The sequence below is a fragment of the Pagrus pagrus genome (genome assembly GCF_965226575.1).
Source record: "Pagrus pagrus genome assembly, chromosome: 8".
NCBI lineage: Eukaryota > Metazoa > Chordata > Actinopteri > Spariformes > Sparidae > Pagrus > Pagrus pagrus.
The window spans coordinates 11,199,113-11,220,039 of NC_140192.1; the positions used below are offsets into that span (position 1 = coordinate 11,199,113).

The window sequence follows — 20,927 nt, forward strand, 5'->3', positions numbered from 1 at the left end:
GTACAATGTCCCCTTCAAGAGATGATGATGGGCCCCATAAAGCCCTGTAAGGTATTATAATTTAAACATTTAAAAATCCTCTTATTCTCTCAATCTCTTTGTTTGTGTGTGTTAGAAGTACTTTGATTCAGATGTTCCTAACATGTTTCTTCTTGTCTGTTACTGAAAATTCATCTGTCCTAGTGGATGAGTGAGGGTTCATTCTGCCAATAGATTCATCCTTATTTTGTAGCTATGTTTTATGTTATTGTGCGCTGTAAAATTCAGCCTCCTCTCCTCTGTAATATTTAAAAAATGTTATCACGATGGATTGAGATTAGAAAAACATTATTTAAAAGAAAAAAAAAATTTATTAGGTTGAATCTTTGAGGAAGCTTCTGTTACTTAAAAGTAAACAGTAAGAAATGCATCAATAAAGCACAACGCAAAAAGCTGCAGTTCAAGGCCAGGAACAACCTGCAGAACACTGTGCAGTGGCAATAACGATGGCATTATAACTGTTTCTTCAAAATATGGATATGTTGAATTTGTACGTTTCATATGAATATTGGCATAAAAGTAGACTTCAGGACTAGTTGTACTGGTGTACTGCAATTGAACGGAAAAAAAACAAACAAATATGCAGCTTTAAAACACAATATCCACTGACATGATAAGGATGATCCTGATTTATTTACTGATCTTGAGGCCTCTTCTTGAAGAGACTCCCTGTGCTAAAATCTGGTTATATCAGTTCTGTGCTTATATGTTGTACAATCCTAAAATAAATGTGTTTAATTAAGACCAGATGGGACAGAAATACACTGCATAGAGCGTAAGGCACGGGGGTCAAAAGGGCATCAGGTTAACCAACCATCTCATTTTATACTTTGTTTTCATGAGTGATATCATCAATTATTTGCTAATTCATCAATAAAAACATGCTGAGAACTTAAACTGGGTCTGTATTTATGTTGAGTACAACTTTGATTTAATTATTATGAAGATTTCCATTACTTGTATGTTTAATTATGAAGGCAAATCCTCTGTATCAGCACTTAAAGGGGCACTGTGTAGTTTTTGGAGGAGACATTCGAACCCAAGGTTTTTTATATTTACAATATTAATGAGGTCATATTACAAAATCTTTACATTTATCTTTTATATAACTGAATAAAAATGGTCTCAAAGGAAAATAAGGTTCCCAGAACAGTTTGAATCTAGGAAGGTGGCAGGGTCCGCCACATATAAACAAAGTAAAACAGTATGAAGTCAGGAAAATGAAGAGAGTTTATTTATTTAGTTTGTTCGAACATAGCAAAAAATAAAAAATCAGTGGATGAAGATCTTTCTCATCTGGTTAAAGTTTTTTTTCCCAAAACTACATACTGCACCTTTAAAGGCTTTCCTTTTTGATTTCACTGTGAAGCCCAAAATGAAATTGAAAGAATTATAGGCTTTATTGGTTTCATTTGTAGCCTGAACATTGGTATGAACAGTGAGATCAGGTCAGGGGGCTCATGGTGCAGAGGTGACTAACAGTAGATGGGCGGTGTTTATCAAGCAGCTTTATAAAGTCTTTAATTCAGGCTGCGTTATTGGAACAATGCTCCTCTCCAACACCACAGACTCTCCGAGCGGAGGAGTTCCCCTCTCGGTGAACTTTGACAGTCCTGTGGATTACCTCATCTTCATTTACCAGATATTATTCGCCACAGCTGCTGTTCTCATAGCCGGACCTGTCGTTGTCACCGTCCTATCCACCAGAGCTCTGCGCCTGCAGAACAGGTTCATCTTCATGCTGAACACCAGTGTCTGTGACACGATGGTCGGCTTCTCAGTGTATTATCTCGGTCTGTTTGACGTTCAGGAGGGATATCCGTCTAGAAATGGGACTTATAACATGTTGCCGTCTTTTCTGGGTGTGAACATAATGACCTTTTTATTCGCACAGTTTGACAGGTATTTCGCTGTGTGCCATCCTTACATTTACGCGCGCTTTATAACGCGCCGCGTGGTGATCTGTGTAAATATCTATTGTTGGATTCATTCCTTTGGTCAGTCGACCGTTTTACGTTTCTTACCACTCTCCCTGTCCATACGGGCGTATGTTTACAGTATGGTCAGCTTACAGATCATCGTGATCACCAAAGTGGTCATGACCATCAAGCTGTATGTTGTCGCCAGGTTCCAGCTGGAGAGAGATCCTCCCAGCGCCGAGAAAGAAAGCAAGAAGGAGTCCTTAAAAATCATCATCTTTGTTGTCATAAGCTTCTTGGTGCTGTGGTGCCCTTCTTTTGTTAATATCGTCCTCAGATTTCTAGGAAGAGGGCTGACATTTCGAAACGAGGCCACTAATCTCTTCGCCATCATGGCTCGTTTGAACGCTGTGAGCACCCCGGCTGTGTACATCTGGGGGAGCCCGGCTCTGAGGGAGGCCACGGTGAGGACAGTGTGGGGCAGAGTGTGTCCGAGGTGCAGGAGGAGGTAGGAGGTTAAATGAATATACTGCAATAACAGATCACATTCATTTCTGTCGATGAGCAGCTGGTGACTCTTCCTCAGAGTTGGCTCCTGTCCTGTGAAGGGAAACGGCAAAGGGAGGCCTCTGAAGAATCACTGACACATGTTCAGCTGCTGCAAGGATCCAGTGATGATGAGGGACTGAAAACAAATATTCAAACTGTTACTTCATCCCGTTCACTGTGTCCAATACAGTGGACAGATATGTGGAAGCCGTTTTAAACAATTAAGTTGGAGTACAATGTCCCCTTCAAGAGATGATGACGTCCACAACTTGAGATATAAGGTATTATAAATTCAAAATGTCAAAATCCTCTTATCCTTTCTTTGTTTGTGTGTGTTAGAAGTACTTTTATTCTGATGTTCCTAACATATTCCTTCGTGTCTGCTACTGAAAATTCATCTGTCCTAGTGGATGAGTGAGGGTTCATTCTGCCTATAGATTCATCCTTATTTTGTAGCTATGTTTTAAGATAAGACAAGATAAAATAATGCTTTATTAGGCCCACAACAGGGAAATTTGCATTATTACAGCAGCAAATGGGATAGCAAAAAGAGAGCACCAATTAAAGCAGTAATAATAAATAAGGAAAAATAAAAAATAAAAATGTTAACCCTTTACAAACAAAATAAGGTGTATAAGAAATAATATTATTATTGTAATCTGTTTAAAAGTACTTCTGACATCTCAAAGTTATATGAGTAATATTGTTTGGGGGTTTTTTGGCCGCTTTTGAGAATTAAAGGATTTAACAGGTAACAACTGATGCATGGTGTCCACTGCATGTCCCTTCAAAAGAACATATTGAAAAAATGTATTAGCATGATTTCTCACTTGTTTAAATTTAAAAATAAAACATTAAAAATCCTATTTGTGATTTAATATTCATGCTATTAACAAATACTTGTATTTGTCGCACAGTGTTCTGCAGGTTGTTCCTGGCCTTCAACTGCAGCTTTTTTCTTTGTGCTTTATTTTGGCATTTCTTACTGTTTACTGTTAAGTATAACAAGCTTTCTCAAAGATTCAACCTAATAAAAAAATAAATTAATGTTTTTTCTGAGCTCAATCAATCATGATAACATTTTTTAAATATTAAAGAGGAGAGGAGGATATATTTTACAGCACACAATAACAAATGTCACAGCATAATTAAATATTCAGTTCAAATAAACGACTGTTTGACCGTAAATTATTTAATCTTTGATATTTATACGCAGTTAGATTCCTGCATTAAGAACTCTCACTCGTCTTTACACTTCATTTATCATATGAATGTTTTGATAACGTGGTTAAATCCGATGTATATTTCTATAGCATCCAATTATTTCTAGGCCCTAGTTAAATGATGTTCTCCACATGATATGGGTTTATAAGAATATAATGAACGTTAGTGGAGGTAAACATAAAACCATATCACAACCTCAATATATTCACACAGGTTTTTTTTCATGATGAAAGTATATAGACCATTCTGGCAGACTGCATGTCCAGCCTGGACTAGTACTTGGGCCGACTGACAGATGGTGGACAGCTCCTGGTGCTGAGTCTGTAAAACCCACCTGACGATACAGACACATAAGAGTAACCTGCCACTTCATATACATCAATTCTCTTGTTTAAAATAGAGTTTTGAGTCCAAAGCAAAACTTTCCCAAAAAACACAAATCAGGAGAACTTTAGATGCTGCCTCTCCTGGTTTCACAGACCACAGCACCATACTGTCAAAAAAGTGATAAAACCTTTTGTAAATGTTTTTTTTTTTTTTAAAACATTATTATTATTATTATTAGATTATTAAATGATTTTTCCAACAATACTGTGTTATAACAATTAGTCAAGGAAACATTATGGTACCTTTTTAAACCATTATTTGCCTGAAACAGGGACTTTGAGTATTTCAATTACATTTACGTACCATTTCCATTCAATTTTATCAGTGTATTAGTTCAAAGTAAAGTGTCACATTAAATGCAAAATTTGTCCATCATGTTGAGTCAATGTGAATTAATTAACTTAGTCTGATTACATTAAATTAATGCTGACTTATTGCAGGTTATAAGTAATATCTAAGTATTTTACATAAAAGTAATGCTTATGAAATGGGTTGTTCTATCACCTTTATTAATTCACACACCTACTTTAATTTACATTGTACTTGTGTAAAAAATTAGATGGGATCAAATATATTTGATTGGTATATATAAATTGTTAGGTGTTTTTTTTAGTGATATACTTAGACCTAATAACTCTTATATTTTTCCCTGATCAGGTTGAGGACATATTGTTAAATGACATCATAGTAAAAGCTGAATAAAAACCTGACGTGCTACATATGAAAAAACAGAATTAAACCTTCTAAAGCGGCTGAAGGTTGAGCTAAATTCTCTAAAGGGGAAAAACACGACATAAGATCAGAGCATCTGAAGCAGGGCCGTAGCCAGGATTTTAGAAATACTGGTCATGCCCCCACCCCCACCCACCTATCGAGGACATTTTCAAGACTATAGTATAAATTTGTGCATTTCTCGGCAGGACCAATAATCGCTTAGGAAATAATATCAGTTACAGCAAATCCATGAAACTGGACGCAAATTCCGACAGAAGAAGAAGAAGATAAGTAACAAATATGGTCAATTTGGACTTCGATTTATTGAACTTCTTTCCAACTCTCTAATGTACAGAAGCCCTAAAGGGCCATGCATTCATACAGTTTATTTGAGTTCGAGTTAATTTCATTTGTTTTCTCGAAATCTCGAGTTATTATCTCGAAATAACAACTGCTGTTTTCCCGAGATAACGGGATCATTTTCTCGAGATCTCGAGATAATGAAACTTTGTTTTCCGGAGATAACGATATAATTAATTCGAGATCTCGAGATATGATAGGCCTGAGATGCCCGGGACATGACGACATCAGGCTCACTTAGATTGCGCCGCCGATAGCTGAAGCCTTGCTAACCGTCTTTTTAGATTACGCACACTAATGTGTATATTATCTGTAATAGCAAGGCATAAGGCTATTTCAGCCTGTGTCAGGCCTTGATTGAAAAGATATGTGACACGGTGATCGATATGCTCCTGCTCCTCTGACATTGCTACACTGAATGATATTTCCTGCAATGATTTAATATACTACACTATCGTTTTGTTTTCTCAAGATCTTGAATTAATTATATCGTTATCTCGGGAAAACAGCAGTTGTTATTTCAAGATAATAACTCGAGATCTCGAGAAAACAAATGAAATTAACTCATTATCACAGGAAAACGGAGGAAATAAAATGTATGAATGCATGGCCCTTTAGGGCTTCCGTATGATTCACTGTAAATTTGCCATTTTTTATTATATATTTGTTTGTTTTAATGATATGACATGATATTATGATGAGCAGTGGCGGTCCTTCCTACAGGCGACATAGACGCTTGCCTAGGGCGCCACCTAGTGAGGGGCGCCAAATATGCAGCGAGAAAAAAATTTAATTAAAATTATAATGTCTATTTATTTTTCAACAGTTTTTGCCATCCCTCTATCTACAACAATACTTTGACATAAAAAAAAATTTGACTTAAAGCTGGGGTTTGTAAGTTGGAAAAACCGTCAAGCCCAGGCCAGATTTGAAAGTATCCAGCCGGTAAACTCCGCCCACTGCACTCTCCAAAGCCACTCCCCCGAAACCATGACCCCCAACCGTGGACAACTACTGAATACCGCCATCGGAGTCCTCACCAGCGGTGGGAAGAGGAGTACCAGTGCATCGTTTTCATCACAACATCTAACAACAAGTAGCTACCTCATGTCTCATTCACCTGTAAGTAAACACCAAATATTGTCATATTAAACGAAAACAACCAACATCGCCATTGCTAGCACTGATAGCTGTCAAGCTAGCTTTGTTAGCATTCAGACATTGTTTTAAAAGTGTGTTTTGATGTTGTAACTAATTGCTGGTTAGCTAGCAGCAGCTGTCTATGGTAACGTTAGATATGGCAAAGCTAAAACATGAAGATTAGTGGTGGGTCGTTGAAAATGATAAATGCCTTTTCTTTACACATCCAGAATAAACAATTTTTTGTTTTGATTCTTTAGTGTCACTTTTTGTTCTCAGACGTTGCACTACTGTTAAAAATATGTTTAAACGTTTATTTTTGTGTATTTATTATTGAACAGGTTTATTCATTTGCAATTGTTATATTGTTTGGTTTATCATTGTTTAAATAAATGTGCAATTCTTTGGACATGAGGTCTTTTCTCGTGGGGATGGGGCGCCATCAGTAAAGCTCGCCAAGGGCACCACATGGTCTAGGACCGCCCCTGATGATGAGGGTATCAAAGACCCAGAAAAAATACAGAGGACATCGCCTCAAGAGAGCGCGGCTCGTCACTGCACGGCGCGGTCTTACTATATAAAACAATGGCTGCACTGAAGGACCATTTGCGCATGAACAATGCTCCTCTCCAACATCACACCACACTCTGCGGCAGGAGGAGTTCCCCTCTCGGTGGACTTCGACGGTCCTGAGGATTATCTCATCTTCATTTTCCAGATATTATTCGCCACCACTACTGTCCTCACCGCGGGGACAGTAGTCATTGGCATCTGCGCCACCAGAGCTCTGCGCCTGCAGAACAGGTTCATCTTCATGCTGAACACCAGTGTCTGTGACACGCTGGTCGGCTTCTCAGTGTATTATCTCGGTCTGTTTGACGTTCAGGAGGGATATCCGTCTAGAAATGGCACTTATAATGTCTTGTCGTCACTTCTAGGGGTGAACATACTGACGTTTCTGTTCGCACAGTTTGACAGGTACTTCGCAGTGTGCCATCCTTTCATCTACAGCCGCTTCATAACGAGACACTTCGTGATCGCCATCAACATCTACTGCTGGCTGTATAACTTCGCTCACCTGCTCGCCAGGAACCTGCTGCCACTCTCCAAATCCACAGAGCTGTTCGTGTTCAGCATCGTCTTCTTCCAGCTCATCGTGATCACCAAAGTGGTCATGACCATCAAGCTGTATGTTGTCGCCAGGTTCCAGCTGGAGAGAGATCCTCCCAGCGCCGAGAAAGAAAGCAAGAAGGAGTCCTTAAAAATCATCATCTTTGTTGTCATATGCTTCTTGGTGCTGTGGTGCCCTTCTTTTGTTAATATCGTCCTCAGATTTCTAGGAAGAGGGCTGACATTTCGAAACGAGGCCACTAATCTCTTCGCCATCATGGCTCGTTTGAACGCTGTGAGCACCCCGGCTGTGTACATCTGGGGGAGCCCGGCTCTGAGGGAGGCCACGGTGAGGACAGTGTGGGGCAGAGTGTGTCCGAGGTGCAGGAGCAGGTAACTGGGTCAGGGAAAAACACTCAGTACAAAAACTGTCCGTGTCCTGATGAGTTGCTTATTTATGTTGTCTTTCTTCTCCTGCAGAGTCGGCGCCTGTCATGGGAAGGGAGACACCAACAACTAACCCGAGGACTTCATTCACCTTTAATTTTTATGCTTTACATCTCTCTGTCTCTCCCCTCTCAATGATTTAGATTCAAACTATAAAAACTCCCCCACACACAGTCAGAGTTTTACTCAAACACTAAGTGTTTGGACAATGCTTCTCCTGAATTAACTGTTTCATGACCCCACGGCCGCTATGATTAAATATTAAATAAGTCTGAGAAGTAGTTGGAAATCGGAACAATGTAAATTACAAAAGAAATGTCACATAAAATGGAAAATAAGCATAATATATTTATAAAAGAAAAGAGTTCAGTTCAAGGATGCACAACTGGCGAGTTTTTTGTTTGCTTGTTTGTTTGTTTGTTTGTTTGTTTGTTTTGGAGTGGGCTACTGAGCATTTGGTAAAAACAGTTTTGATCACATGATTAAATGATCTGTATGTTAATGTGTAGGTTGCAGTCAGCAGTGTCCTCCATGCCCTCTCTCTTAGTCCAGACTCCTTCTCTCTTAGTCCAGACTTCTTCTTTCTTAAGTCGAGACTTCTTCTTTCTTAAGAACATGAGTAACCTCTCACAGACTTTATTTATCTTATTTCAGTGATGTCTGTGGAAATGCCCCGTGTGTGGGTGAAACTGTGGATTTGTCGTCAGTAATTCACACAGATGGAAATGTTAGTGAAAGGAATGATGTCGCTATACTAATTCAGATTTGTTAGGCTTTTGTGTTTTTATTCAAAACGTGTTATGATTTTACGTTAGATATTTTTATTTTACAGAACATACATGAACATCAACATAAACAAAGTGAATGTCTTATAAGGCAATGCAACTTGAATCATAGATGACTTCTATTATCCTCATAGATTCTCATATTTCTACTTTTATCTTCATGTTTTCTTTCTTTTTCTGTGATTTTGCCGGTCTTCTCACACTGACTTTCTGTGTTTTTATATTTTCTGTTCTGCCTTCTTGTTTTAACCTCAGACAGGCTTTCTTACGTTTGGCTTGACTGTTTATTCTGGGATATTGTCTTCCTGAGTTCCCTGCTTTTGCCTATTTGTCAAAGCACTTTGTAAACTCTGCTTTCAAATGAGCTATATAAATAAAGTTCATTATTATTTATTTACATGAGCAATGAATACATTTTTCTCCAAGTGAAAAGAGCTTAAATGAAAGCACACTTTGAATTAAACTGTTGTTGTAAAAAGCTTATCAGAAGGCATTGCGGGATATATTTTCTGTGTTGAGGTCCAGCAGTAGTTGTTAACCACAGAAACTACACAAATATGGAACTGTAGAGGCCAACACATAGATATCCACAGATTAAAGGGACACTGTAGTTTCGGGGGAAGAAATTCTGACTCAGAATTGTAACAGTTACAGTATGAATGAGGTAATAATGCACTCAGAAATAGTTATCTTTTCTGAATAAACAAGCTGTTCTCAGAGGAAAATACGGTCCCCAGAACACTGTTTGACGCTAGAAAGGTGGCAGGGTCCGCCAAATGTAAACAAAGTAAAACATTATGACACTGTGTTTAGTTTGTTTTTTCAGTCAGTGTATTTAGTTTGTTTAGGCATAAAAAATCAGTCTCTGAAGATCGTTCTTTCCGATTTAAATGTCTTTCCCCAAACTACATAGTGCACCTTTAAATCTCCCAGATACAAACTTTCTCACACATTTAAAATCAAAGAAAAAAGACATTCAAACAGCTTTTTTGTACCTTTGAAAAACAACTTTCCAGAAGAAATGTACAGAAGCAAATAAACTATTTTCACTTCCTCAATTCGCTGTTTCTATTCACATATGTGGTGTTTTCTAGGAAACTAACAGTCAAAACAGGAAAAACAGGAAACATGCTTCACTCTTGTTGGTTTTAACTCGTGGTGAAGTGCACAGGTGTTGATTTAGTCACTCACTGATTAAAAAAAAAAAGTAGTCTAGAAATTGGGGGAACATGAAGCTTCGGCATGAGGTCTAAATATACAGGCTATGATGTAATAAGCATGAAATAATTTATTTTCTCAAATTTTGTCAATCTTTACAACACAGATTATAAAATTAACTCAGAAATTTAAAAAAGATGAAATATAACAGCCGCATGGGGAAAAAAAAGAGATCTTAAAATGATTTGTCTTTAATGGTTATCTGCCATTCCTCGTTTTCCATTATTTTAACTTTCTATACATTTGTTTCCCCAAACACCACATTGTATCAGTCCTGTTCATCTAAACTGCTCCAAACATCAAGTATGAAAGTAGATATAGATGTTACTGAATGTGATTATGAAGTTATAAAGTTGATGTTAATGAGGTCAATGTGCATGTTTTACTACCTTCAGTAGTCCAGGTGATTCAGGCTTCAGGCACAAGAGGACAAAATGTGTGTATATGCTCTTAAAAGCTGTATAGATAAGAAAGGCAATAAACCCGAGTCTTTTGTGCAAAAACATTTTATATTTATTAAGCAGAAGAGAACAGTGTTCATTTTTGGTCACCCTGTTGAAGTTCATGCAAATAGGCAGGAATGTAGTAACATATTTACAGTGAGATTACTTTCCTGGTGCTGTGCTGTCATAGCTTATATTATCCCCCCATATAAGAGGCTTATGCAGCAGTTTGTACTATTTGTACAATTTGAATGAGTTGTGTTAATGTGTATCAAGTTTACACAGTTTGACCACTGACTTCTCACCAATAAATAATCTGTGCAGAAGTTCCTTGAGACTACTCGACTGGAAAAGATTCTCATTATCTTCAAAACTACTGGCTGATTCAGTCAACTTCAGCTGAGCACTGAGATTATTTTCTGCCCCCTTTTATGTAACAAAACAGATACATCCATCTCGAATGATGTACCCTGAACTGCCCACACACTACCATGCATCCTTTAAGTTGGCATGGATGTCAAGAAATACATCCACTAGAGGGCAGCTAAGAGTCAAGCAGTACGGACAACAACAAACATGGAAACCGAGGAGGAGCGGTGGGGGGGGGGTTATGATAATGTACCTGTACAGAAAGAGGCATAAGCGAAAGCAGCATTGTAGATGGCAGCGGTCTGTGAGGCCAGTAAATACATCGAGGCGTGTGGACAGAGAATTATTTTCACTGTACCAATCAGAGAAACTGACGATGACCTTTGACGTCTGACATTGTCAGAACTTGCACAAATACAGATGAAATAAAGACAGAGTACAGACAGAGGGCTCTGTCCCTATATGTATCTATCTTTGAGCATGAATGAGTCATGAAAGAGTCCATTCTGACACTTTTCAACGTTTGCTCCACATGCTGTGTATTTAGGTGTATAATCGTAATCATGTGTACATATGTTAATGTCAGTGGTCCAGCCGTGTGTGAGAATTTGTTTAACCACCGCCAGAATTTCCCTGGTTGAACTGATGAAAGAGTGTCTATTGAGTGAGGGGGTGCATGAAGTTGTGGGCGGGAAATTTCTACCACAGCGTCCATGGGGGCTGCTTGAGCGGGAATGAGGCCAAAGAGGAAACATTGACAGGAATGGAAATGACCGCCCACGGCAGTGCTTGTCTCTGTAGAGATCGTCTGATCATCATCCTAGAATATATGAGGGAGAAATCATTAATCTCCAGAAATGTATCCTATCAATGCCACTTATTATATCAAAACATGCAGGTCTGAATGATGTCTCACCCATCACGTCCCAGCAGGAACAGAGCAGGTATGCTTGGTTTGACAGTGCTTCCATCAGTTATCATATCAAGGTACTGACTGTCATTGTCCTCTGCGTTATCAGCAATCAGAACAGCTTTGCCTCCTGCCTCCTCGACGTGTCGGGCTTTTTGAACAAAGGAACAACCTCTGGAGGGCACATGAAAACAGATAAAGAAATGGGAGAAACCATTTTAATTTAAATTAGCCAGCAATCACAAGCTGTAATACTACATCCAACGATCTGTATTCACGCATTTAGACGAACTTTATTGTCCCATGAAGGCAGTTTGTTTTGCACAAAGTTTGTACCTTTTCACACAAACACAAATGACACATAATACTGAGTGCAGGTTTCTTCTGAATATGCAAAAATACCTGGTAACCACAGTCCACAAAAGACTTTCAATCAACGTGTACTGCGGTAGTACATAATCTGCAGTTGTTACACACTGCCAAGCTGCCCGTGTCTGGCCTTGTTTGTCGAAACACTATTAAGTCTTTAGTCCTAAACCCTCATTTGTGCTGACATTATGTAAAAGGAAATCACAGGGCAAGTGCTGCCAATTTAAGTTGATCTGACACTTATAGATCACAGGGGCGCACATCGGCTGTGGTGGAGAGGGTGGTGGTTGCCCTCGGGACGGGTGCTGGATGGGGGCGTTCTGACTGTAAATTATGTCTTATTAGTTATAGCGTTTTTCTTCAGGATTAATGAGCGTATTATTCCTCTATTCTATGAATGACTTTGTTTTATCTATGTGTTTTACTCAAGATAGTGTTTCTGTTTTATATTGCTTGCGATGTCTATCTGTGTGTCTGTCTGTATGCGAGTGGGGTTGGTGGTTACTTTGGGTTACAAAGGACTTTGTGTTACTTTGATGTATGAAAATTGCCATACAAATAAAGTTTTATTGATTGATTGATTGATTGAAGTCACAAATGGGATCTTTAGAGCCTACTTAAACAATGTGTTTCATGCTCAGCATCTATGACTCAAACATAAACACACTGTCAGAATGATCTTGAGATTAACTTCAAGTATAAATCTAAGAGCATTTTAAATATTAGGTCCCAGGTTTGTAAGTGTAGTTCAAACTGGATATTCAATATGACACATTAGTCTCTTGGTATTTCTTGAAAATCCAGACAGCTTACTGCAATTATGCCTGTAGTTATGTTCTTTACAAGTGAAGGCGAGTCAATAACTCGTGTTTGCTGAAGGGTGTTATAGTGAGAACACATTTATCTTTGATTTTTACCAGAGGTAACACATGATTTGCATCTACAATAAAGGACCTCGAACAAGATATCCGAGGAGTTGCCTTACTTGCCAAATCTCTTTAGTTTTTACATATTGATCTCAGGCCACAGCTTCACCCCTCCACTGATATCTACGGCTTATACAGGTGAAGCTACAAGGCTCTGAGGTGTTTGAACATACCCTCTTTCCACCAGGATGACTTGTCCCTGGATGATTTCGCTGTCCTTCAGGTCTGAGCAGCCATCTGCCGGGTCTGCTGGCACGAGGAAAATCTCATCATAGGATGATGTCTGGTAGACAAGGGAGAGAGGGGAGGTGTGATTACACGGTGAATATACATGTGTCTGAGGCTTGAGACAGCTTTGGCCAACAAGTAAAATTCAGAGGAGGGCAGAGTACTGACAAAGTCTCCTCCGAAGTCTTTAGCAGGTGCTGCACTGAAGATGTACCCTATCTCCTCTGGACTGATCACCCGGAAATAAAGCAGTTCATTGATCCCAAGACCTGAAGCAGACCACACAAAAGAAAGAGATGTGAATAACTGCATCGTGAGTATGAAGTCAGTGTTGCTAAACCACAGTGATATGTGATGGAAATTCACAGGGAATGTGACACAGTACAGCTAAACAAGGGGTGAATCACCTTAGCATGCGTCTGAAACCCCTCTGTTAGCTTAATTAGGTGTTTACATCACCAGAGCCTGCCTCCTCCCCTCACTCTCACCTGACAGGCGGCTGAACTGCATGAAAACACTCCAGAGGTATAACACCAGAGCTGCTGTCCGAACAACCTCCGCCATGTTCAAGACATCTGTGAAGCCCCTCAGCGTTACACGGACGAGAATTCAGCGTGGTAGCACACGTGAGAGCTGGCTTTTGTCCATATGCAGCTGTCAGTGGACAACAGCGCTGCAGCCTCGCAGCTACTTCCGCGCTTCGTTTAATGCGCATGCGTATCTCGCAAAGACGGATTGATCTACTCCAGGGCCGCAGGGCTGCAGCTGCCCCCCCCCAGAGTGGTGCACACTGTAGTCCTAAAAACCTGGACGTCAGTTAGCATTTTTGCACATCCTGTTCCCTCGTCTCAAAGGCAATTAGTTTTTAAAAATGTATTTTCTTTTAAATGCCTGAAATAAGGTCTGTGGTTACCACAGGCTTAAGATATGCATGTTTTGTTTCCTGTCTTAAAAAAGTGGTTGCTGACAAGTGGCTGAATGAGACCACAGAAGTTGTAGGGGATGTTAAACATAATCACAGCGAACCACGACTAAGCCTACAATTAAAAATATTTATTCCTATCTCATAATATTTGATATTTGATAACTTTACAACTTATACATTGATCATTTTATAGAAAACGTGTACAGTAATTGTGCAGTAAGACATCTAGCGGTGGTGAGGTTTAAGTCATGCGACCACAGTGCAGCCTGTTTCTAGCCTAAAATTAGCTTTTCGCTTCTAGCATTTTAATTTACGCTTCAAAAATCACAAAAGAGGTGCTCGTCTGTGAAGATTATCTTGCTGAACAAAATGTATAAGCAAACTTAATATATAAACTTGTGTTCCCACAGAGCTTATTTTCAACGCTATTCTATCATACAATTAAAAACTCTCATTGGCTTTTTGTCGAGGGAACCTGGGCGATGCTAACGTCCGGGCTAGCCTACAAATCATGCATCCTTAAATAAAGGTCTTAAAGATAGAATATGTAACATTTCTGCATTGAAATGTCAACAAGACCTTTGTTGTTTATGTTGTTTAGCTTTGTACTTACATGATCCCAAATGTTTCCAACAATATTCAGACCCAGAGAAGTTGTTGTTATGGTCCCAAATAATAACAAATAACCATGAATTCACCCTTAATGCAACACATGAAATGCACATAATAGCAATGAAATAAAATACAAACAGAGCGTGTTATAATGTTCATCAGGACAGAGCATCACAACCTTCATGATTGTATAGATTTATTGCACAGTTGCTGCGTTAGACTACAAGTAGAACACACAAGTAAAGCTTTTCAATATTCACTCTTAAATCCATATGTTGAATCTGTGTTCAAGCACTTGACATGAATTAAGAGGTAACATTTTATCACTTCCTAAAAATCAATGTATTTATCCAAAATATTTACCCCCCATTTAACTCCAGTTTGAAAGGTTTTTGTACACCAGCATGATCCCACTTGCGAGGCGTCCTTATATTGAACATCATGTTTTTAAGATGTCTGGTTCCTCTCAGTATCTTTGCTCCTATTTTTCTTCCTTCTCTTCTTGCAGAGGTTCGAGTTCCCAGATGGCAACTCTGGACAGCGAGACTTTGCTTGGTCTTTGCAATGAAATCGGTTCTTTTTCCCTTTTCTCACCTGTAATGAGTTAAGGACAGATTAGGGTCTGAAATGATGCCAAGACTGTTGGAATAAGCAAAGCTGTAAGTTTTAAAAACTGACTATCATTAAAATATGTAAGAGTGACAGCGTCTGTCACTTTCAGTGCCACAGATTAGAGCATTACTCTTACACTGGAGCATGTGATTTCCATATATAAAAGTGTCATTTACTGCTCAAGCTACAAGCCAAATAAACTGTCGGGTTTGGGCAATCTAAACCAAGTTTTTAAATTTTTTTAATAAATAATTATACAAAATGTACCTGCTAAAATGACACTTTTATTCACTATACAAGAATAATAATATGAAACATAGAATTTTAGAAAGGAGCTAATGCCATAATCCCAGCTATGCTTTTGTGCATTTGTCACCTATAACAAATCTGGCCGGTTAAACAGGTGCAACTATGATAAACGTTGCTGCATTAAGCTGTTTGTTAGCTATAGCTGGTGCCTTAGATTGTCTTTATTGTTCACAAAAACTTATAACTAACAAATTATGATATGAATATGTAAAAAAGTAAAAACATTAGCATTATTCTGTAGCCAACAGTAAGAATGATTGTGAGAGTACGTCATTATTAGCCTGACTGTCTCCTCTTATAATTATTCCCTCCAATAGATGCCAGACTCTAATTACAGGTTTTTACTACCTAAATAAGTCTAAAAACAGTATCAACAAAAAAAAGTATTCATTTCTGACCAACAAATAATAGCCTTTGGCCTTTAATAAAGCTTGTTTGAATAATTTCCTTTTTAAAATACTTCTGCCATAGAGGCTCCATTATTTATTATAAGTGACCTCAGCAATTATATCTGTAAATGAACTTTCAGTTCACACATTCAACGAATAATATTCCTAGTAATTTGTCCACCCCGATGTACCAAGTGGGTTGCATCATATCAAAGGGGAATTCCTATTTGTCAGTAGGTGTACACACATCTGTTGCAACACATGAAAATGAAAAAGGAACATATATAAGGAAGGAAGCACAAAGCTCTTTTAATAGCCATTTGTTGTGCACAGCACCAAACCACCAAAATACACAGGAACGCCAACACACTTAGAGCACATACAGAAAAAACCACAACAAGAAACAAACTGTGTGAAAGTATGTGTGGAAGTGCATACTAAGTGAGACTAAAATTTGTCCCCATGAAACTCTATCAGCTCTTTTTTTCAAGGTTAATACAGTTTCATATTGATTCATAGAGCTGGGTTGTAAATTGGGAGGCAACAGTGACAGTATTACGTTGGCTGTCTTCATTTACTAGGGACCTCTATTAGTCCTCACAAGGATGTTACAGTATGACAATAATGGTGTGTATGATTTAACATTAATAATAAATATATAAACAAATAAATAGTTTGAGTTGACTAATAAATAAAAATGTATAACAAAAGTGTGCCGTATGGACGTATTACTGAGCTTCTGGTGATTGCTGTGTTAATCTCTTGGCCGTCAGTGTGTGACTAGTAAGATAACAGTAGGTGAGAAGAAATGAGAGGACAGTGTAGACATACAATGTGAGAACAAAGAAAGAGCAGGAGCAGAAATTATGCTTTCAAATAACATCAGTATGTTACATTTTTCCAGGGAGTCCACTGGCTCCAGGCAGAGAGCACCAGCGGGTCTCTGGATCGGACCCTCAGCATGCTGATACTCTTCGGGACCAGAACAGATGTAGAAAATCCGTGCTAAAGTAAGACAGGGCACACAGTCAGAAAAACAAAACCAGTGGATAGAATGACACACATCGAGTGATCACCAAGACAAGCTTGCACGTACCTCGCCGTTGTCTTTCAACACGTATTCAATCTCGTGCTCCAGACTGAAGAAGCTGTGAGGGGTCGACCAGCTGGACGGTGGGGTGATGGTCACGTTCAGGTCCTGCTCCACCTCCTGACACTTGACAATCTGGGGACTGTCAGGTTGAACTGGACAGAGTAAAAACAGGTCAGTTAGGAATCAGTAAGGTATATCTGTAAGTAAACAAATATTTGTCTGAAGTTATCACAATGATCTTAAAAAAAAGAAGAAGAAAGCATTTAAAGATGAGTAGTGGTGGGACTGCTTATATTTGCTTTATTGACTTTTTTATACTGGAGTTTTAATATTGCATATTCAAGTTATTTCTGGGGGGGGCACAAAATGCCAATTTCTACATAATGTTGCTTTATATGACAGTTAGTCTGTCGATGATTTTGATAATTAATCGTTTTAGTCTATGAAATGTCAAAAAAAAAGAAAGAAAATAGGTGAAAAATGTTAATCACAATTTCCCAGAGCACAACCCGACGTCAAATCTCTACATTTAAGGAACTGGAACTCGCAGCCCCGGACCGTTCCTGAGCAGATACGCAGGGCTTCTACTTCTGCCAGATGCCAGAGCATGATGCAGCAATGCAGCCGAATTCAGCACAGAGCAGCCGGTACGAATGAAGATATGATTTCATCCGTCAAGACCAATTTCTTATAATTGAACTTCCTGCGATTTTTTTCTGAACAACCTAATCAGTGTTTTTTTTTGTTTGTTTTTTTGGCAGAAGCTGCTGTTAAGTCTTTAATCTTAATAATCTCCTGTCTAATGCCTTTAGCGCAGCTCAGTTTCACTCAGCTTACCGATGTCTCTGAGATAAAATCTCTTGGTTTTCCTGAGGATGGAGAGGTGACTGATAGCCTCAGCAGTAACTATCAGCATGGTGCTTTCCTCAGCGTGGGGTGAGAGGGAGTGGGCCAGCTCAAACCGAAATCCCTCATCCTCGAGCTTCTCACTGCTGCTGATCCACTGACATGACTTATCACCTTCACTGCTACGGAGGCAAGCAGAAAAACTGACGCTGAATGACATATGTAACTGAGATAGTAACAGTGTTGGCTGGTTGGTCTGTCGTTATGAACCATGTGCAATATTTGGCCTCTCTATTGTAATTAGTCTGGGTTTTTTTTCTTTACCAGCTCTCGCCCAGTCTGAGGCGCACTGCTTCGTATCCACTGTCGGTCCATTTGCAGCTGAAGGTACAGTCATAAGACTTCGCCCGACAATGGATGGGAGAATCTATGAAGAACCAAAATGTGAGTGAACACAAGTTTAATGGAAAATGTTTGAACGCTGTCACACTGAAGAAGTGAAAATGTCACTAAATGTGAGACAATGAATGGGTCATCATGTGTCAACCTTCAGGGTCATCGTTTAAACAGAGAAATACTCCACCCAGCCAGACACGCAGAGAGTTTTAGGACACATCTAACAGCATATGAAGAGTAGTATAAATAGAAAAGGAAACAAGGGTGTCTCACCCGACTCATCTTCCTCTTCAGCCTCCAGCAGCAACAGATAGGTTGATGATAACATCTCTTCTCCTCTCCAGCAGCTGTATTGGCCCAGGTTGGGTGTATCTACGTCTGTCATGACCAGATCCTGACCAACCTGCTTAATATTGTCCTCTAACTTGACATCCTCCATCTCTTCGCGTTGAACTTTCCACGTGACGGCTTCGTTGGTCTTTGAACGGCAGGTCAGTGTGACTGGATTTGGATCATCCCTTTTTGCCACCACAACTGCACCATCACAGATAAAAGGAGACACACATGTCAAGTTAATAGGTTGTAGAATCACACAAAAATATAGCGAGAAAACAATATGTGGACCATAAATAATACATACAATTTTCTGGAAAGTGGTTGAGACCATGTACTGTTGTGGAGCTGATGAGCAGAAGCCCGAATATCCACAGTGTCAAAGCCTCCTGAGAGAGTGTGTGAGAGGAAAAGTCATCATTACTTGCATTAAAACTTGAGCAATTCTCCCTGGATTTGCTAGTTATGATTGTTCATTTAATCCTCAACTGAGAAACAAAATGAAAATCTGTTCATGGGACATTTTAATACAATACTTTTAGTTGAGAAAATGTGTTAAAATAAAGTAAAATGACCCCATTCTGCCATCTATTCAAGCATCTATTGACCCCCAGCAGTTAGTTCTTACCATCTGGATGAAGTTACACTGAAGTGATGTGATGAAAAAATCAAGAGCAGAAGTTCCGTCGTGGTAGTCCTGCTGATCGTATGCTTCAACTGTTCACGAGGCATCATATTTATATCTCTGAACCCTGCATCATCATCATCATCATCATCATCATCACCACCACCGGCGGGGCACCTTTGGAGGTGTTACAGAAACTCAGTGATACGGTAAACTGATAAGAGGAGCATGGACAGAGCTTGTAGGCAACGTATTTCCTCTATGTTTTGCATGTCAAATTGTAAACGAGTGAAAGACTGAGAGATGAAGATAAGAAGTGTTAAAGTGTGGGTGTGCAGCAGCGGGGTGGGGGTTTGCCCTTTAGGCTTTAAGACAGAATACTACAGTATCTGATTAACAAACAACAAAAACTGGACACAGCCCACGCACCAAACACACACTTGATATACAATTTATGAGAATTAATGAAATGAACAGTGTACAGCGATACCTGGCAACAGAACACATAAAATTGGGATGCAATCTTTAGAGATAACTGTTAATCTTTCTGCTCTAGTAATCTTCTTTTTCTCTGTATTTCCAGTTGTTGTTTTTTAAGCTGAAATGTCAAAAAGATATCACTGGTTGCTCCCTCTAAAATGTGAACTTTTGAAAGTGTGAAAGTAATTAATTAAAGATTTGGGGATTTTGAGGTGTCGCTCACACAAAACAAGTTTTGGGAGATTGTGTTTTTATCACTTTGTAGCGCAAACAAATAATTTGTTAGTCTTAAAAAAATGAATCCTCCTTTTCATCGATAATAATAAAATACCATTAGCTGGGGCACTATGGTTTGTGTAGTAGAGGTAATAACAGCCTTTGCATTAATCACATTAATGAGACCCTAAATCTAATTTCTGACCCTTAATCCTGGAACCAAATCCCAGATATAACCCAGCATTTTCCTGGGTAAAAGCGATGACCTCACAAAATGTTTTACTTTCAGAGGTTTTCCCCCATCACACCATCGCAATGAGGATATCATGCCCCTGAAGTTCGAGAGAATGCACACACACAGGCACACAACTTCACACAGGAACACACAGAGGGAGAGAGAAAAGGACTTTCCCAGCCCATGACTTTAGTCATTTATGGGGCAATCCAATTTTCTTCTGCCAAATGTCATCTATGACAGAACGCGACATTAAAGCTGCACGTCGAGAAAACACATTTGGCTCATGTGTTTACTCTCGCACACATGCATATCATCTGATCCTGTCATGTGTTGAGCTGTGTGTGAGGTACTTCCATTGCAGCATTTTAATTCCTCTTTGCACAGTTTAGTAGGTAAATCAAATTATACTTTATATTTAATAGAATCTAACATCTAAAGTAGCAACATGCGTACTTGAACCACATTGCTGACCTCAAATTCTGCTAAACCTGTTAGGTCATCTGAACAGAAATAGGTTTCAGGTTTCGGTTCCTTAAATGAATAAATAGCATTATTCATGTTGTAGAGCAGCTCATGCACTCGACTATCCTCTCACTCACTCCCCGTCTCTATTTATTTGACTACAGTGACTGCAGTGGATGCTCACATTACTGATATTATTAATATCAACAAAAGGTCCTGCTGTTTGAAATGTTCACATCCAGACATCACTTATC

At 39.0% G+C, this 20,927-nt stretch overlaps 4 protein-coding genes across 4 annotated transcripts; 2 read left to right on the forward strand and 2 right to left on the reverse strand.

Moving 5' to 3' along the window:
- Positions 1 to 1,585: 1,585 nt before the first annotated feature.
- Positions 1,586 to 2,602, forward strand: LOC311261850 (uncharacterized protein; the record flags this gene model as incomplete). Its single annotated transcript, XM_084360864.1, has 2 exons — positions 1,586 to 2,466; positions 2,545 to 2,602. The coding sequence occupies 2 exons, from the start codon at positions 1,586 to 1,588 to the stop codon at positions 2,600 to 2,602; spliced, it is 939 nt and encodes a 312-aa protein (XP_084216990.1).
- A 4,325-nt stretch (positions 2,603 to 6,927) lies between these two features.
- Positions 6,928 to 9,418, forward strand: LOC311261228 (uncharacterized protein). The gene is made up of 2 exons (XM_084359716.1): positions 6,928 to 7,835; positions 7,923 to 9,418. Exons 1-2 carry the CDS (start codon positions 6,952 to 6,954, stop codon positions 7,960 to 7,962), a joined length of 924 nt encoding a protein of 307 aa, XP_084215842.1. The 5' UTR covers positions 6,928 to 6,951; the 3' UTR covers positions 7,963 to 9,418.
- A 940-nt stretch (positions 9,419 to 10,358) lies between these two features.
- On the reverse strand, positions 10,359 to 13,920 carry LOC311261118 (protease-associated domain-containing protein 1-like). Its single transcript, XM_084359510.1, has 5 exons — positions 13,626 to 13,920; positions 13,306 to 13,406; positions 13,083 to 13,192; positions 11,621 to 11,788; positions 10,359 to 11,524 (listed from the first exon to the last, which is right to left on the reverse strand). The coding sequence occupies exons 1-5, from the start codon at positions 13,699 to 13,701 to the stop codon at positions 11,404 to 11,406; spliced, it is 576 nt and encodes a 191-aa protein (XP_084215636.1). The 5' UTR covers positions 13,702 to 13,920; the 3' UTR covers positions 10,359 to 11,403.
- Positions 13,921 to 14,877: 957 nt separating this feature from the next.
- il12b2 (interleukin 12B 2) lies at positions 14,878 to 19,610 on the reverse strand. The gene is made up of 8 exons (XM_084359137.1): positions 19,281 to 19,610; positions 18,960 to 19,041; positions 18,593 to 18,853; positions 18,248 to 18,350; positions 17,915 to 18,105; positions 17,081 to 17,229; positions 16,879 to 16,989; positions 14,878 to 15,268 (listed from the first exon to the last, which is right to left on the reverse strand). Exons 1-8 carry the CDS (start codon positions 19,281 to 19,283, stop codon positions 15,122 to 15,124), a joined length of 1,047 nt encoding a protein of 348 aa, XP_084215263.1. The 5' UTR covers positions 19,284 to 19,610; the 3' UTR covers positions 14,878 to 15,121.
- Between the last annotated feature and the right edge of the window lie 1,317 nt (positions 19,611 to 20,927).

Coding starts and splice junctions, on each gene's coding strand:
- LOC311261228 (XM_084359716.1), top strand. CDS start 6,952: ATGCTCCTCTCCAACATCACACCACACTCTGCGGCAGGAGGAGTTCCC. Junction 7,836..7,922: donor TGTCCGAGGTGCAGGAGCAG/GTAACTGGGTCA, acceptor CTTCTCCTGCAG/AGTCGGCGCCTGTCATGGGA.
- LOC311261118 (XM_084359510.1), bottom strand. CDS start 13,701: ATGGCGGAGGTTGTTCGGACAGCAGCTCTGGTGTTATACCTCTGGAGT. Junction 13,407..13,625: donor GCAGTTCAGCCGCCTGTCAG/GTGAGAGTGAGG, acceptor GGTCTGCTTCAG/GTCTTGGGATCAATGAACTG. Junction 13,193..13,305: donor AAGACTTCGGAGGAGACTTT/GTCAGTACTCTG, acceptor CTTGTCTACCAG/ACATCATCCTATGATGAGAT.
- il12b2 (XM_084359137.1), bottom strand. Junction 18,854..18,959: donor CAACCACTTTCCAGAAAATT/GTATGTATTATT, acceptor GTGATGGTGCAG/TTGTGGTGGCAAAAAGGGAT. Junction 17,230..17,914: donor ATTTTATCTCAGAGACATCG/GTAAGCTGAGTG, acceptor TACTCTGTCCAG/TTCAACCTGACAGTCCCCAG.